The 18,972-nt window shown below is 40.8% G+C and overlaps 1 protein-coding gene across 6 annotated transcripts in view; it reads right to left on the reverse strand.

The window, feature by feature from the left end:
- The window catches only part of TFAP2D (transcription factor AP-2 delta), a 53,659-nt gene that overhangs the window by 22,960 nt on the left and 11,727 nt on the right, over nucleotides 1–18,972 (reverse strand). For all 6 annotated transcript variants that reach the window (XM_021527214.3, XM_021527218.3, XM_021527215.3 and 3 more), the window contains 3 exons: nucleotides 13,088–13,253; nucleotides 10,302–10,420; nucleotides 2,814–2,955 (listed from right to left, as the gene is read on the reverse strand). In XM_021527214.3, coding sequence (XP_021382889.1) covers nucleotides 2,814–2,955; nucleotides 10,302–10,420; nucleotides 13,088–13,253 — 427 coding nt within the window. The remainder of the gene's footprint in view (nucleotides 1–2,813; nucleotides 2,956–10,301; nucleotides 10,421–13,087; nucleotides 13,254–18,972) is intronic.

Consider the following 18,972-nt stretch of genomic DNA (forward strand, 5'->3'; position numbering starts at 1 on the left):
GTGCATCTATCAGCATCCCTTCAGACCAGGTAGGGCTGAGCAGGACAATGAAAACAGTAACTTAAGCTCAGTGGCCTCCATGCATTGGCTGTTGGCATCTAAAGCATCAAATTTTAGCTTTCACTGGCCACAGTTCTGTACAGGGCAGCTGAACTGCTTCCCCTCAGGGTGGGTGGATTGCTTGAATACAAGGTGTGGATGCCCTTGATGTCAAGGAGGCCTGGGAGCTCCTACTGGACACTGGAGCCTTCATCATTGTAGACATTTAGGGCTCTGTTTCATTACCCACGTGTAGATTTGTAATACTCGAGACATCCATAGCCACTGGCAAATACAACACAGCAACAAAAAGAGATCTGTGTGCCTCTGGAGCAGCAGGTCATGGCCAAACTGGATAACCCAGTTCAACTCAAATGGCAGTGTGTGCATGTGTTTTGGCAGCTGAATTGAGCCAATGAATTTGGGTGTCTAAATCCATAATGGAAGTACATCTAGATATGAAAAACTGTGGAAATAATTTTACCCTTTCCACTTGTTTTTCCTCATCACCTGTATTCTGAGGATTGTGGAAATAATTTTGTTCTTTCCCCTTATTTTTTCCTCAAGACCACACATGTGAGCACTTCCATGGGCTTCTGGCCGTGTCCCACAGTGGGCAGCAGCAGCACACACAGGCAGTGGCACTCCAGCTCTTTTCACAGATAAAGCTTGCCATGAGTGATCTTACCACCCTGGAATTTCTGTCTCTGTTTTGGTAGCAGCATAATAATCCCCTGCTTTTTCTGGTGTCACCACTCACAAGCCCACGAGCGGGGAAGTTGTGGAATTGTTGAAATTGCCAACCTAGAGCTTTGGTATGGCTGGGGAGTAGTGGAAAGTCCCGATGATTGTCTGGAGCTCTTTGCACCAGACACGTGGAAGCATGGCTGGGAAATGCCATGCTGATGTTGTGATGTCATGGACCTGTGCGTGTCTCCTGGAACACCTGGGCAGGACTGGGAATCCCTGTTCTCCTGGCAGGCAGGAGAGGGCAGTAGTAACACACACATTGACCCATCTGTCCCTGCTACCAGCGCTGACTGCAGCAGGATGTGGCCTTTCTATTATTGACAGACCTCCCTGTGCAATTTCCCGGTGCTTTTAGCTGATAGGATGGGGAGAAAAGGAATTTTGTTCCTAAAAAGTGCTGGATAACAGCCTAAAGCCTGAAGTTCATGGGGGTTAGAGGCAGTGCATGCCCATGATACCTCATCTCAGTAGTGAAGGAGGCTGAGAAATGGATATGGGGCGGTGAGAAAGGGTTGTGAGACTCTTATGTGCCCCTGAGTGGCACAGCCTTTGGGGACGGGACATAAAGGTGATCCAACAATTATTACAACCCATAGCTTTATGATTTCTCACTAGAGACAGGGAAAAATTTGGAAAATTTGCATCATTTTGGTTGAATTGTGTTGTGTGAATGAGACAAATCCTCAGCTAGGAGGCAGGATGTTTGTGGGCTACACAGCAGTGGGGAGACACAACTTGCAGAGAGGAATTTCTTGTGGCCAGCTGGTTTATTCTCATGCCTCTGAAACCCCTGGAGCCCCTAAATGTGGATAGAAGTAAGAACAAGATAATGTTCCACTTACATTATTCCTTTTAATGTACAGAGGAATTAGGAATGTGGTCTATGAGGTCTCTTATCTTCACAACCAGAAAATTCCTGCTGATCCAGATGATGATGCTTTTATCACTCCAGGAAAGGATCATAGACTATATTCATGGGATTCACAAGCATGAGATGTTTGAGTGTCACTGATCTCTGTGTCACTGTCAGGGCAAAGTGCTCTGGATACAAGAGGGACACCAAGGCCAGGAATCTTGCCAAAGCAGAAGGACATTGGGATACAAAAGACAATCCAGCCCTTTCCCCTAGTGCAGGGAAATTCCTCCCTGTTGCATATGTCACAGCCTGGAAGGGTTTTCAAACCCTTCCAGCATGGAGGGGATAATATGAGAGCTCGGATTTGTGGTCTCAGCTCTACTTCAGCCCCAAATATGACGCTGCAGTAAGCACAGCAAGACTGTGAACGTGTTCAAGGTTACCCCACACAGTCAGACCACACACCTAGGGCAGGTCTACCCTACTCCACACAGACTATTTATTCTTGTTTCCCATGGCTCATGAAGGCTAATTCTTCCCTCGTCAAGGCTAATTAACCTAGATGAAATGTTATCCTAACATGGTGTTACTGCTCCAGGGAGATGAGTGGCTTGTTTAGAGTGAAGTCTGATGCCTCTTTGTGTCTTTAATGTCTTTAGCAAAGCTCCCCTGCTGTTGTACATTGTTCCAGTGCCTTTGACTTCAGGGGAGCTCTTGCAGTTTGCATCCAGAGAGGATCTGTCCTTCTGCAAACCAGCTCTCCCTCAGCAGACTAATGATAATTATCCAACAATAACCAGTACTTCAGCAAAGGCTCAGATCTCCTGCTCACACACAAACAGCAGACAAAGCCAGCTTCCATCCCCTAGATCTTACCATGTAATAATATCCTCTGTTCTCATCTAAACCAAAGCATCTGGGATGATGTATGTACCCCCTTAACCACAGACAGTGAGAGCACAGCCACTAAAACCCCACTGCAGTAAATAAGGTGCCTCTTTCAGCATCTCCAAGGAGGATCTCACTCACCCGCAGCCGGTGAGCACTGCTGTGACAGCAGCCACCACAATCCCGGCTCCAGACTCCCACTCCTCCCTCCCCCAGCCCACAGATCCAACATGGAGAAGTGACAGACCGATTTCTTTTTTTGCCTCCCCACCCTCCTTACTTCGTCGCTAGGATCATCTTTTTCCTCGCTGTCTGCTCTTTCTGTTCCATGTGCTGTCTGGCAATGTGCTCTCCTACTGCCTTGGCAGGGAATTCTGTTTCACAGGTGTAGCCGAAATCTCTGGCCAAATGTAGTGCTTCCCCTGCGGTCAAACAAAATGGGTCAGTCATTTCTTAGGTTTATTATCATCATCATCATCATCATCATCATCATTATATTGTTGTTATTATTGTTACAGAATTTATTACACTCTAAAAAAACCCAAACATCAGCAAGTCACTTCTGTAGACAGTCATTCCCAAGTCAGTTACATATTTCAGCCCAATTGGCCTGTTGATGTGTAGCCATCAGCTGGTGCCAGGCAGAAGATAGGAAGGATATTCCTCTCATCAGATGGAAGGATGTCCCCCTCAGGAGAAAATACTGGCCATGACAACACTTGGCCCTGTCTCGCCACCCATGAGAATTGGGCAGCTGCCCAATTTTGCAAGCCCTGTTCATCGTCAATATTCAAGGTATGGGAAAAGCAGAAATTTGGAATAAACAACTTTGAAGAACTGAGTCAGCCTTTGGTGCTTCACTGCCTGTGTCTAGAGCCCTCTACCCCAGGAAAGGTCCTTGTGGGTAACAACATTCCAGTACATTTGCTTAGAGGTTAAGCTCCACACCAGAGAAGAGCAGACCCCACAGGAGAACTCGATAAATAATCTTGTTTCCAGAAGGATTAAAATTTACTGTTTCCAGTAAACAAAACTGACCAGTCAAAACAATAAGGGAAGATAATGAAGAAGAAAGTTGCACTGAGCACCTCTCTACCGCACTGCAAAGACTGAACACAAGAACCCAACTCTGTGCTGACTGCCAAATGCCTCTGGAAGGACAGGACCCTCTTCACTAGCTTAGAGAATCCAGAATTTAATTTTAGGGCTTACTGAACTCTCTGACCTGCACTCTGTGACTCCGACAATCTCGGTGTGGGATTTATCTGATCAAAAGCAGCTGCCTGGATTGTGAACAGCTGTGCCTAAGTTAGTCTTTGCCTGGTGGGAAATGGGCATTTCCAGATGACACGTTCTCATCTCATTGCAGGAAGAAGAAATAGGTCAGCTACCAGAAGCGTATGTTGAACACATCTGCATGAGTGACTAACAGAGATGTGCTCCAGAATAGTTTTGGAGTTCAGGGGTTGTGGACTTTTCACTTTTCTTTTTTTTTTTTTCAGAGTTGTGTGTTTGATTTCCATCAGGAGAAGTGGCATTGGACTTTGGCTCTTTGAAGTTCAAAAGGCTGATGCTGTCAGGAGGGATACAGGACATGCAACTCCTCACTTTGAGAATATCTGCAGTGGAATTCATCAGATTAAATGTCAATATTGATGTCTGACTTAATACTTTCAAGTCAATGGAGACAAAGTAGCACTTGAAGCATGTATCATCCTATACTGGAGTAGAAGGCAAAAGGGAATCAGAGGAATTATAGAAAGTCTGGATTAAAACTCAGGAAATCACCTTCTGCTGACAGCATTGCCCTAGATGAGGTTATTCAAGGCTTTTCCAAGCCTAGTCTTGAATGTTTCCTGCTAAGGAAATTTGGCAGCTGTTCTGAGGCAACTTAATACAATATTTAATTATTATTTTAACTTCATTTAATCATTAAATTAAATCATTAAACCCAGAAGTGTTGATTTCTCCCTGTTTACTGTGATCTAACATGAGAAGGTGCAATTGCAATGAAGATGGGGAGATGAATCCCATCCTCAGCAAGGCTTGGTTAAGCCAAGGAAGAGGAGAAGTTCCATGGAAACAGTGGTCCTGTGCCAGGGAGAGTATGAGGAATAAGAAACTTCATGCACTGACCTCTACTTCAACTCTATGCTTTCCCTTTTGAGATATTATTGTCTCCCCTTCTACCACTGGAGTTTTCATGGAAAAACACCTTTTGATTCCACAAGAAAATGCTTTACTGTGTGTTCATCTGCCCAGTTTATTCAGGTACTAACAAAATTCATGCACCACTCCCAGGCAATCTGTTTGCTGGTAGCAGCCAGCTACAACCTCTGCAGCTGTAACCAACTTTACAGCAAAAATGGAAGATTATAGTCAAAATCATCTGCTTTGTTTGTATTTTTTTAAATATGATTTCCCATATTCCTAAAAAGAATGAAGACATTAACAAGCACTCACTATCTCTGGGCTGAAAGGAGAAACAATTTCCACTTAGTTTACAGCTTCTAGAAAAGTAAAATAATTTTCAGTGAAAGCAAAATGTATTTCACTGATAACTTAACAGAGAATCAGAAGAAAAGGTATAGAGCTGACTGATTGCTTTGCATTTCAAACATCTATCCCAGATTTCTTCATGGGTGAGAAAGGATACAAATTTAAGCCATGGTTTTTACATTTCTGTAGAGTAGTTTCAAAATGTCTATTTCAGATATGCTTTTAGTCTTCCTTAAATAAAGACTTACAGAGTAAATCTATTTTAGAAGAGCATCAGGTTTTTCTTTTCAACTAAATTATGTTAAAATACTTGATAGGTTTATCTTCATTCATCTTCATTACCTTAATTTATCTTCATCATTTTCATGGAAAGAAAATAAAAGTCAAACCCTTTGAAGCTGTCATCAGGTGGAATTGCAATTCTCCAGACAGCTTCAGCATGGTCCCAGTCAGTCCCAGTAGCAACTCAAGGAATACAGACAGCAAAAAATTTAAGCATTTAGCCATTGGAAAAGTCTTGGTTTCTTCAAGAGAGCAGAGCTTTTTGTGTTGAAATGTAGGCATTCATTTAGCACGATCAACAACTAAGTGACTGAAATGTGAATGTTTCCACTTACTGTTAGAAAAAAGGGAATGAAAATGTGAATTGTCATTCCAATTCATATTTACAAGATGGTTCATATGATTTGCTAGAGCTGAAAATTTGCTGGAGCTGAGAAAATTATACTAAACTGTTCTGAAAATCTGAGAAAATTATTCAAAAGTATAAAACCTGTCTGGAGTTGGGATTGTGATTATGATATAAAACCTTTTGAGCAAATAGAAACAAAATTACTTATCTCTTCATGGACATAGATTGGTAAAAATGTAGGTACAAATGTAATTACTGTTTTTAATGAAGTAATAATTATAATACTTTAAATTAAAATTTAAAATATTTTTTGCTGGAAATGGAAAGCTCACACTAAAAATGCATGTAAGAGCTATGCATATTTATTCATATAAGCATACATATACTATAAGGAGTAGGCATCCTGAATTATAACTACAAATTGTAAATTAAAATAAAAATTTGGACTTGAGAACACTCTGCAAAGCATAAGTTCTCCTGTCTCACTGTTGATCAAAGTTATAATAAACCAGGACCAAATAATGATTTGATATTTAGAAGTGTACTGTGATATATTTTTGTGAGTAGATGTGCCTTTAATTACTGTACAGTAGGATTAAGTCTACTTGGTGGGGGAAAGTAGTTTATACAAAATATCATAGAATATGGTTTTTGTTTTCCTACAGCATAATTCAGACAAACATTTACTTTGGGAGAAAATGTGTAAATGTTGGAAATGTGGATGAACTGGTCTTTTTTCTTTTACCTTAGATTTCCCATCTTCTGCCTAGCTGTTATTTACATCACGATAAAGGTAGAACCCACTAAACCCCCTGACTTTTCTAGTTACTTGCCTTTTTTCAATCTAAATTCAACCTAAAGTCCAATTTTGCCGTGTGTGACACCCCAGCCCGTTCCTCCTGCCGAGGTGAAGAGCGGATGTTGGGAATCTTGGACTCCCCTTGGACCCAGCTCTGCAGCTCCTGGCAGCGCTGCCTCTGCCCTGCAGGTTGACAGCTGGCCAGAGAGCTTTGCGAGGTGGAAAAGGAGAGGTGCTGGAGCAGAACTGGCAGGGACAGCTCTGGGAAGCCTCGGTGGGGTGAGCAGCACCCCAAAAGGTTTCTGTGAGCAGCTGCAAGGAGAGGCATGGGGGGCCAGCAGGAGTGAGAGCTGCTCCTGCGCGGGGTGAAGGCAGGAGCCGTGTCCCCAGGAGAGGGACACTCAGCATCTGAGCCTCCCACTCTCTCCTCGGCTGTGCCTCCTCCGGATGCTCTACCCAGCAGAAATGTTACTCAGGGGGAGGAGGGACAGGCGGGAGGTGGAAGGGAAGTTTATTCTATTTGTAGGGTGAGAAGAGAGGAGGAACAAGTGGAAGGATATTTAAACAAAGGCTGGTGGGGGAGAAGTGTGATAGTTGAGAGCACGATGAAAAAAGAAACCACTGACCTATTTTTCTCAGGAGTTTTGATCCCCAAATGTTGAATGTCATTAATTCTGTGTCTAGGAAATTCAGCGTCTTAATCAGGTTTGACAGAAAACAAACTCTAGAATTTTTTATTAGTTTTTATTTTTTCCTTTTTTTTTTTTTAATCTGATGGTTCAAAAATCATTCATGCACTGCTTTAACCTGCATCTGCAATCACATTTATGTTTTGTAAGTGACCCATTCAAACAGAAGGGAACACATCGCCTCTTTTCACATCCTTCCTTGCTCCCACTGGAGAAGCCTTTGACTCTTTTGAGCCCGCAGTAAAGCTTAGCCTTGGAAATACTAGTATTTATCTGAGGAGCCTTTATTTTACAGCTAATATGTTGGAATTTTCCTTTTGGAGCTCGTAAGAAAAATGACCTTTCCCTCCATCTAGTCTAGGCACTAGAGGGCATCCCTCGCCTGCAGGTTGCACAAAGATGTGTCCCCCAAACTGCTCAGGAGAGTCCTGCGACACTGACTTCATCCTCCCTGTCTGCCTTTCTGCTCGTTGTGCTGATTTATGTGCATGACAAAGAGAACAGAACTGATCTGTCAAACAATTCTTATTTTGGGCCGCAGATGTCCCTAGCAAAGACTCTCTAGAGATGAGACCTGATCAAGCCAGCAGTAAGCATCCTGCAGCAGAGCAGAACTCCAAAGAGAAAAAACTTTGCAGAAAACAGGAGGCCACAGAATAATGTTCATAAAATCTGGACCTTCATATGACAGCCAAAGCCTAGAAATAAATTTCAGTTCTTTCTGGAGCTTAACAGACTCCCCAAAACTCAATTTTTTCAGTACATTTTAGAGGAAGAGAATTATGAGTCATGCCAGAGATTTTTGACTTGGTTTTGGTCAATAATGCAACTAATTTTGCCTTATCTTGTATCACATATATATTCAAGAGGTTGGTCATGCTTTTACCTTCAAGAGACATTAAAACCTCAATATATTGAAGACTGTGAGGACCTTTAATAATAATAAATTTAGAACCATATAAAGAAGTCAAGAGTGACACAATCCTGGCTTCTTACGAGAGGTACACAAAGTGTACCTGATATTTTGGAGATTTAAACAAATAAAACTAACAAATTATTATTGTTATTATTTCAATTTCTGTATTGCTATCACACAGAAAAAGCTCATGCTGCCTTCTCTCTGGATTCTCTAAACCACAGAATAAGCCTGTGTCCTTCTATTTCTGCCTCCTCCAGCAGCAGGAACCATTGAAGGACGGTTTTCCTTGAAGAAATTGTGCTGTAAGTTAGTTCCACCTGCAAGGAATATCTGCATGTCCAAAGTGAGGACAGCTTATACCACCAATAATTCAATGAGCACCTCCAAGTTTGACCCAGGATTAGTTACACAGACAGGAAATGAGCTTCACTTAGTTTTCTGTTGGAATGTTAACACAGCGGTGCCATTCCCAAAAATACCATTGGCTACAATTCACTATTAAGCATATCCAGGCAAAAAAGGTCTCTGCCAAAGTGAGCTCAGGCACATCAGCATTTATCTTTAGGACTCACAGCAAGGCAGTCCAAGAACAGAGGCAACACCAGAGGTTTGATAGCAAGTTTGTTCCTGGCTTTGAATAAAGGCAGGGGGGTGGGCACAGCTGCATTTCTGGGAAGCAGGAATCTCATCCTGACTTACAGTAAAGGTTCTCAGCCATCAGCCCCAGGCCAGTAGTTGTCAGACAGGTGCCTCCCTCTCAGGCTCTTCTGATGAATGAATAGCTGGTCACATAGAATCCCAGAACCACGGAATGGTCTGGGTTGGAAGAAACCTTAAAGATCAACCAGCTCCACACCCTGTCATGGGCAGGGACACCTTCCACTATCCCAGGTTGCTCCAAGCCTTGTCCAGCATGGCCTTGGACACTTCCAGGGATCCAGGGGCAGGCACACCTTCTCTGGGCATCCTGTGCCAGGGCCTCACCACCCTCACAGGCAAGATTTTCTTCCTAATTTCAGATTTCAGCTTAAAGCCATTGCTCTGTTTACTAATAAAACCCAGCTGTGTTTATTCTGCCCTGACCCGAGATGCCTGAAGGTTGGAACAGCCCTTGCTCCTCTAACTTGGTATCTTTTCTAAGACTGTAGCTCCATGAGAGCTTCCTCTTGCAAGCAGATGTGATATGGACACACCTGTATTTCAGAGCAGCCCCACTGAACTTTCTGTGCCCAGTGACCCCTGAAAATCTCAGTCCCTTGTCATAGATGCTGAAAATCTCCAGTGTTGAGGATTCAATGGTATTTCTACCTTGAAGAGTCTCCACCCTTTGGGATAATAAAAAACTCACAAAGTCCTGAGCAAGCTCTTCTAATTGACCCTGCTTGGAGCAGGAGGATTGGCCTGGGAGATCACCAGAGGTGTCTTCCAGCCTCAATCCTTCTGTAATTCTGTGATAATATGTGCTGAGACCTCAGCCTACTTGCCTAGATCTGTATGGACCTTTCAGGCTATGACTGTAGGAAGTATTGACCTTTAGGATGAGCTGAGTTCTCTCAGCATCAAGGAGGAGGGATCTGAAATTCCCAGAGCTGCATCTCACAGCCAAACAACAAACTGGGTACTTAGTGGATTCACCCAGAACAGAAGAGATGCAGGTAGAGTTTCTTCCCTTTGCCTGAGGGGTTTGAACCTGCATCTCCCAGCTGAAGGTTTGAAGAACCTGGCAGTATTTGGTGAATGATATTTAAACAACAAATAAAGGCCAAGAAAGAATCTCCTGAGCCTGTCTAGATATTATCTGAAAACAGATTTCATTCATTTATGTGTGTGGGGAAAAGGCTTGTCTAAATATTATGCTTTCTTATGGGAGATAAAAAAAATCATCACATTTTTGGACCAGCTCCAGGAAATTCATAAGTTAAAAAAAAAGGAGGATAAACAAACCTACTTACAGAGTTAGTATAAGACATTCATCTCTCTCAGAAGAACACTCAGAACATCGATTTGTAAGCACAAATCAATGCTGAGGAAACTGCAGGACCAAGAGACTTGCTAGGAGCCAAGATATCCAAGAGTAAACTTCCATTCTGCCACTCACTCTTTCTGTGGCTTTAGGCAAGTCAAGTCTCTTTATACAAAATACAGATCATGGAATTTAACCCTATGGATGAAAAGGGTTGCACGCCATGAAACATTTTAATTATATTACATTGCAATATTAGAGACCCTACCTTCTACCAGGGAAGTCAGGAGTGTGACATTTGCTGCTTTTCTTCTTCCTGCAGGCAAATTTAGTCCAAGTCTGTCTAATTTTTCTCGCAAGCAGCGTCCTCCGTTCTTGGATTTTGCTCTGTCATGAGAGAACAGCAGGAAAGAGAGATATTTGTCATTATTCTGCACCTTTCCCCCATGTTAATATAAGCCTAGAAATTGTACACACTTTATTAATGAATATGTTGGGTAATGCCTGCAGTAGTGACATCCATGGGAAATATTTCAGAGCTGTATTCCTAATTTCCTGCTTGCTCTAGGTGATTCTTTAACATTGGCTCTTTGGCAGAGTTAGAGGTTTTAATGCCTGTCATGAGGGCATCAGATCTTCAGGCAGTTTCCACCTAGTGGAACCCAGTGTCCTGATTTGGGCACGGCATCTGGGCTTACAGTGACTAAATGTAAATATTGGCAGTGCAAACACTTATATCTGATTTAGCCAAGCCAGGCTCCAAAGACAAATTAGAGAGAAAACATGACTCTCTAGAATTAGATTAGACAGATATCCACAATGAGTGAACTTTACTCATCTGTCTTGTCTGGCTATTAAAGGAAGCCAGGTAGCTACTTAAATGTAGATGTCTATGTGGAAACCAGCTCTAACTATCCCTCTATAATTTATGTTGAGATCTGGGTATTTAGAAATGTTGTCTATAAAGCCCAAATCTCAGAAGTAAGAAGGCCAAGGGAATAGGAAATGCTGAAGCTGAAATCTCAGCCATCATTGGTTATCTGTGTCCCTGTGCCAAACACCTACATCCCACTGTTCTCACACAATGGGTCCTGGTGTGTCCCAGCTGCTTTTCTGCTGCACCTCAGTGTTTGAGGCATTTCAGACTAATCCACTTAGGCATCAGATGTAGGTTCAAATTCTTCCTCAGCCTGAGGGAATTTAAACCTGTATCTTTCAAACAGGTGCAGCAGTCAGCTGACAGCAAATAACCAATGTTAATTTGCTTAAACAATTAATGAAACAGTGACTGGAACCCTGATACCTACCATCGCAAATGAATGACCTGTCCATTAATTAGGTAAGAGTCTAGACCTTTGCTTTTTGTACAAGAAATACATAATTAACCCCAAACAAGACTGAGGGGCCCTCAGTTTAGAAAAAGGAATCAATGAGTAGCAAAACTAATTAAATAAACATTTTGAGGTTCATGTTAAGTTCCTTCAGGCAGAAGAAGAAACCAAACATGGAATATCAGCATTTGGATGTCTCTTTTTATGCATTAAAACATACCACAATTTTGGCCAATTGTTTGTCAGGAAATATCTTCTGAAAATAATTTTTTCTTTATTCAGAAGAACACTTTATTCCCAAAGCAAGCTATTTGGGAAAACAGGTAACCAGTGGCTGCTGACAGGATGCAAAAACAAGCCTTCAAGGTCTCAGGAAACAATCAATGATATTTTATTTTCCTACATCTTTCCTGGTCAAATACAGAGTGTTTGAGTCTGTTCCCCAGCTGTGAAACCCTCAGTTACAAACTGACCAAATCTGTTCCATTGCTCTCTCTGATTCATAAAACTGAATTAGCACATCCAACCTGCAGACAGGGAGGAGCCCCTGGCTTTTGCAAAGTCCTGAACCATGGCCAGGGTTAATTTGGGAGAGGAGATATTTAGTCTGGGTCAAAAACCTGTGGGGATCATTCAAACATTTTAACAGAGAAGTGAGCCCCCACATTCAAGTCGATACTCTTGAATCCATACTGATGTATTGATGCAATCTGCAGCATGAATATTTAAAATGAAAATTAGCTGAAGGTTTCTCCAGGATGAAACAAATAGAGGGGAAAATTTTGAATGTAGATTTTGGATTCCATTGCCCATAGAGGCAGTTGAATGGGACTTATGCCTTGAAAACAATTTATGGTCTATAGTAATTTCTCTCCAAGATGTTTCAAGACAGCTCTGGAGTGCCTGCATGTCTCAGGCTGGGTAAAATGACTTTCAGTATAAGCACAAGGATCAGTGTGGCCGTCAGTGCCAGCAGTGAAATCGCCGATGACTTTCCAGCTAGTTTTGATCAAAGGGTGTTCAAGCAGCTGATGCCATCTGAGCTGACGCCTCAGGGACACCGTGACTTAGATATGCCTGGCTGAATTACAGTTTCCTCCTACTTTTCTTCTTGCAATGTGAGGCACAGCCTGCCCCTTTCTTTCTTTCTGCTCCTTCTCTCTGCAGGTGTCTGCTCTGGTCAGTGAAGGGTCAGAGGCAAAACTTTACCTAATTATTTGCTTCTCCCCCAGTATCTCACAATGAGAAAAGTAAAACCATCTTCTTCTTTTTTGTGCTTAAAAAAATATGTAGAAGGAAGAAAAAGGCATCCCTACACCTTGGTGTTTTATTTTTTTGTTGAGTAAGGGCTGTAACTATTGCAAAATGGTTTCCTTTTAAGACTGTTTCTCAGCTAGAATTTAGATTTCTAGGTCTGGTGAAATTTTCCACACATTGAATTTCCCTTTTTTTTTTTGCTCAAAACAAGTCAAAGCTACATCTATCCACATCTGATTAGTAACTGAACAGAGGAGGTCAAAAAACCCCAGTTTGATGAAAAATGTAAACTTGCTAATGTACTAAAAATCCCCCAGTGTTCCCTCCTCATCCATCCCCTTCTGTTCACCTCAAATGTGGCCACTATCCAAGTAAGGGGGAAAAAATTAAGCCCATCTGTTGAAAATAAAAAAGTTACAGTAGTTACGGCATTGTCTAGGAGTTGTTATCCTCACCTTCAACTTACCTTCTCAAAATACCTCCGAGGAGGGAGGCGTTGAGGCATTCTGGTGGTGACAGGCGCCTCTTCACCTCTGCGATGGTCACTTTGTACTTGGAAGTGGAGCTGAGCAGAGACAAGCGACCAGGAACGGAGCAGAACAGGTCGGTGGGGTTGACAACACAGGTGCCACCTACAAAAAAAATAAATATTAAAGTGAGGGAAACCTCCTCTACTGTGTTTCGACAAACTCAACCATGAAGAACAATTCTGCGGTTCTCTTGTGGTTGGTTTTGTTTGGGTTTGGTTTTTCTTAGGGTGTGTGTGCTTTGGTTTTCTGTAATATTATTGAGATAAATGAATGTGTTGGAATTTCAGTGTGAGAACAGTGAATTATTAGATCTCATAAGATTTACAGTCAAAACACCTTGTTATGATTATTTGATATAATTTGATTTCATGCTCTGAAAAAATTACTGATTATCACTAAGGTATCTCCAATCTAGTATGATTAAAAAAATAAGATCAAACCCTCACTCACAATTTAAAAAAACCAAAAAGTTTGTGAAAATACTGGGATGTTGGTTCTAATGAGAAATGTTAAATTTAGCTCTCAGAGCAGAATTTAGGATTACAAAGGTGCAAGAGCACTGTTGGTGTGCAGTGATTTGCAGCAAGAAGAGCTTTCCACACCTTTGAACTCATAAATTCCTTCCAAAGTTAGGTCAAATCCTCAGCTGATATTAACGATTGAAATCTATTGAACTAGACAGTTTATCTCAGGTTAGCTCTGCAATTGTTTATTTCTTGAGAGTGGCAATTACTTGGCCTGGGTCTAAAACTGCTGAATGATCACCAAATCTTTCAGTCAAGACTGTGATCAATAACTCCTCAGGCAAAACTGAGCTTTTAAATTAAAGTTAGTATGAGAGAGAGAAAGAGAGAAAACTTTCTCTTCAACTGATCCAAGAGAGTATTACAAACTCCCAGGGAAAAAAAATGAAGAAATAATCTTAAGGACTAACACATATTTTATCACCAAACACAAAACACTTTTCTTTGACCTGCCTTCTCCAACCTAACTACAACAAAAAAATTCTGTGGAAGAAATAAATCTTAGCACTGCATGCACTATTATTCCCTGGGGGAAAGATGAGAAAAAGAATGAGCTGCATATGACAGTGATACAAAATATCATATAATTCAATGCACTACTAGAAGGAGTTCAGATGGTTTGTGTGAGGATGATGATGTGAAGACCTTCTTAGAGCAGAATTAATCTGTACTCATCACTCATGCTTACAGGAAGCACACTGCATCTTTTAAAATACCCTGATAGTTTCTTTTTTCCTGTGAACACCTTAAACTTTTATAATACAAAAGCTCACAGCTGCGCTTAAAAATTTAAGCTTCTAACCTAATTCTATAATGAGATTAGAATAGAATAGAATAGAATAGAATAGAATAGAATAGAATAGAATAGAATAGAATAGAATGACAATTAAAAGCTCACTTTAGGCAAGATCCTACACCTTTTTCTTTATCAACTTACACATGCAGCCCTCTTAAAATTAAGGTGACTCAGTTCCACTTCTCACAGAGACAGACTGAAGGATGAACCTTCATTAAATGCAGACTATTGCTTGCTTACATAAGGCAAACAGAATTTCTTTCCAAATATTTCAGCTCTTGAAGGTATATTTAAACATTTGTGCTGACAGCAACACCAGAAAAGAACATCTCTTGGTATCAATCCCAGATGGGTGAGATCCTGACTCAGTACAGAAGGGTATTTTATGACTTCTAATTATGTTCCAGGGCAGATATTAGTGTCCACTTCTTAGACAGGCTATAGAGACAATTCATGCATCACCAAAATACAGGCACATCAAGGGCACTGATGCACATTTTTACACAGCTCAAAGCTACAATTAATGAGCTCATACGCTCAAACACAAAAATCTGGCGCCACATGCCTGAAGTAATTTTGGGTCTGTGTTGTTTTGGTGTGTTTGGGTTTTCTTTGGTAGATTTTCTTTTTTTTTTTTTCCAGAAACCTGTAAATATTTTCAAGCAACATTTTCCAACTTCTGGTCTGTCAGGTACATTTGTGAAGAGCGTTAACACTGAGTAGATCTGTTTGTTTGGCATCTGCCACACAATGCACATGCACACGTGTATATATATATACGTGTCAAGAAAACAGTAGCACTGTCTACATATTTATTTACTTCAATGAGTCTCTAGATTTTATAACGAGTGAGACTGTACTGAAATCAGTGTCATATTAAAGTTCATCTCCTTGCCAGGTTAAGCCAGTATGTGCACCCTTTATGCCAGATAAATAATTGTTCCTTTAATCCAAAAACCTGTTACCCTGCAGCTGCTCCTACCCTAACCAGAATTTACTGGAACACTTCTTATTACTATTTAGTAGAAAGTTGCTTACAGTCTGAAATATTTTAAAATATCATGCCCAAGCAACGTGATCTAAACCAAAGCAATTCCAGGTAAGCCAGGTATGGGTTAAAAGTAAAAGAACTCAGCAAGTCTAGGTCATTTGCTTTCCAGAAACATTGGGAACAAGTAGCAAATTACAGGAAGGTAAAATCTATTGCATATAATTATTTCACTCTATTAATTATTCATTGACACAGCAACAGAGAGCAGTGTGGTGCCTTCTAGATGATCTGTCTTTGTCACAAGCTGTGTGCATTTTTGAAGGCATGAATTTCCTACCACAAACACCACCTTGGGAAGGAGATGGATGAAGTCCTGGCCTTTGCACCATGTGGTAAACAGGAAAAGGCATAGAGGGCTGCTGGAAAGAGAGGAGAAAGGAGAAGGGCAGCCACACAGGAAGATGAAGGACTAGGCTTCTTGTCAAACACAAGCTTCAGAGTATTCCTTCCTTCCTTCTGATCATGTGTTAGAGTGATTTTGCAAAGCAGCTTAACACAAAGACCACAAGATATGTTTTAAGGTGAACTAAACAGCAGTGGCAACAACCAGCTTTTCTTCCCATCACAATGCTACTGTAGGTGCTGCTGGAAAAGTCAATCCTCACTTAATTGTTGAACCAATCTTGTCATAACAGAGTACTTGAGAGTTAGGATGCTAAGATACCAGCAGAAGAAGCAGAAATAATGCCTCAAAACCAGAGTGGAAATAATGCTTTTTGTGAGTCTAGTGATTCAGTCTGGAGATGCCTATTACTCTCAGCAGATTTTGCTGGCTTTGGAAATTTTTAGACTAACTTCTGGTGCCAGGGCATGTAAGATGCCTCAGCCCATCAAATTAAGAGCCCCACATGCAGAAACAGCAAAGTAATTTGCCCACAAGCATGCCTGAAGGAGGGAAAGCTGTGGCCCTTGCACCCAGACTTGTTATCCATGGCATTCTTCCTATGGCAAAGCCAGAGAATGGAAAAGGAGAGCACGCAGACAGTGAGATAACTGGTGGGATCATACAGCTGATTGTCCCAGTAATTTTGTGCTCTGAGTACCACATGAAATGAGCCTGTGAGTGTTAAGAAGGCTCTTTTTAGGACAACCATAGGGAAGTGATTACATAGTCTGATCTGACTTCCTCTGTTGCCATAAGATATTACTTTGAAGATGACTGTAAATGGTGATGGTTGTGCTCTTACAGCCAGAGGTCTGGAAACAGAAGCAGGACAAGATTTAGGCAAAGGGAGAATTATAATTTATATTGCAACTGATAGATTAGGGGGAAAAAATAAAGGAGGGAAGATTTCAGGTGCTCCATCCCTTCTTTAAGGCTTCTCTCTCATCCGACTCTATTCCATTATTTCTTCATTCATGACAGAGTTTTAGCCTCTGGTCTATCATCTTCATGTTGATTTCAATAAATACAATTGCTCACAAGATAAATATGGGTGGGAAAGAGAGATGATTTGTGCAGCTCATCTCATCTAGATGAGATACCAAGGGCCCAAAACTGCTGCATACTGAATCTCCAAATTACCTAAAGAGAACATATATAACCTGAGGTAGTTAAAGATGTTCTTACTCATTGCAAAGGGTTGGACTAGATGACCTTTAAAGGTCTCTTTCAACACAAAATATTCTTTGATTCTAATCTATAACTATTTTCAAGTGGCCTGAGAGAGAGGAATGGCAAAAGACTATGTTTGTTTTTTATTACTTTACTTTGGTGGCCCAATCCTTTTCCTCCTAACTGACTGGTTCATGCTCCACACAGGGTTCTCCTTCATGAAAACTCTGCTTTTGCTTTGTTTCCCAAGCCTAGAACAAACAAAAGTTAGGCTATGTTGTGCTGGAAAAGGTAGTCAGAAAAAACATGGGGAGAGCATTTTCCCTCTCTTATTCCTGTCTCCACATCAAATAGCACCCGTCGGTACAAAATGCCAGCACAAGCGATGATGGGTTGTGCAGCTGACAGCAGGGAGAACAGAGCCATGCTCTAACCCTCCCTCCTTGTCAGCACAATGAAAATCCCAATAACGCACGTGGCCAGGGCGCTGGGTCTGTTTTGGTTGCAGGTTCCCTTTGTACAGATGAAGAGAACAATAGGGTGGTTGGAGTGTGGTGGTTTGTTCTGATTTAGTTACTCGGGCACCTGCTGAAATGCCAGGCTCCCTTACACCATCGAGGTAAAGTATTTGTGCATCCTTTCATTAATAAAACCAACATTCTGAAATACTTTTTATACTTATCATAAGCAATGTTTGTTTGGTGTTTTTTTCCAGGAATGACAGAGACAAGTGTCCATCAATGTCACTAGATGGTTTTGACACTTTAAATAGAATTTTAAAAAAATATTTGTCTATAATTTTGTGCATCCTTACACTCTGCAAAGCCGTATTTTATTTGTTAATTATAGCAGCCACAATATGAGAAATGTTTTATATTCATTCAATACAACATAGTCCCTTTCTCCGAGACATTCACCTGTAAATGTCATGCCCCTATGTAAGGAAACATCATAATACACTGGTGACAACAGTGCAGAAGTGCTGTTTATTTTGTTTTTCAGGATATAGACATTTGTGTACTTGTGTACATTATTAAGTATAAGCACACCTGAATGTCAACAGATTGATCTTATATAAAATATTAATAGCATGCTATGCTTTTTATTAGTCTATTATTTATATCTACAGATGCTGTTTGTGGGATCCTCCAGTTTATAGTTTATTTTCTGCTCTGTGCTGAAATTCTGGCAAGTTTAGAGTGCATTACAAAATAAAGACATTAGAATCTGTCTCTCCTTAGCTTTCTTCCCTTATCATGTAACAAATGTAAGCAAGCAATTATCAGCACAGATTTTTTCAGTACTGTTTAATCTCATTTTCAGTTCCAAAAGGTCTATAAGCAATTTAAAATGTTTTCCAAATTATCCTCACATGACCCAGTCATTTACATCAGCAGCTAAATATTCAAAACTCTAAAACTAATCTACATTTGTCAGGAAAAATAGAAAGTACTGCAATTTTTTTTGTTGCTTTTGGTTTTTTTCCCCAGTTATTCTTTTAGTTTCATTTAACAAACTTTTTGTCATGTTGGTAGCCACATAAAACCAGCTCATGCCACGAACACAAAAAATTCAGACATGTTCCCTCACTACAACATTCATGTCAAGAAAACAAAGACATGCCTGCATGCACAGAACATGAGAAATTTTTAAATATAAACCAAAAGAAGCAGTAAGATTGAGGGTATCACCAGCAGTTTATAAGACCAGCCTCTTACCTATACCAGGTTTTTAAGGATATTAAGAGTTTTAAGGTAAGCAAGGTTTTAAAAATAGCTTGGGATAAGTAAGGTGGAAAATAGAATAATATGAATAAGTGGGTTTGTTACAGGAAACCGGCTTTAAATACTGTATGAACATGTAAAAATATCTCCTGCCCCCAGGACCAGCCCTCC

The sequence above is a fragment of the Lonchura striata genome, chromosome 3, assembly GCF_050655825.1.
Source record: "Lonchura striata isolate lonStrDom1 chromosome 3, ASM5065582v1, whole genome shotgun sequence".
Classification (NCBI taxonomy): domain Eukaryota; kingdom Metazoa; phylum Chordata; class Aves; order Passeriformes; family Estrildidae; genus Lonchura; species Lonchura striata.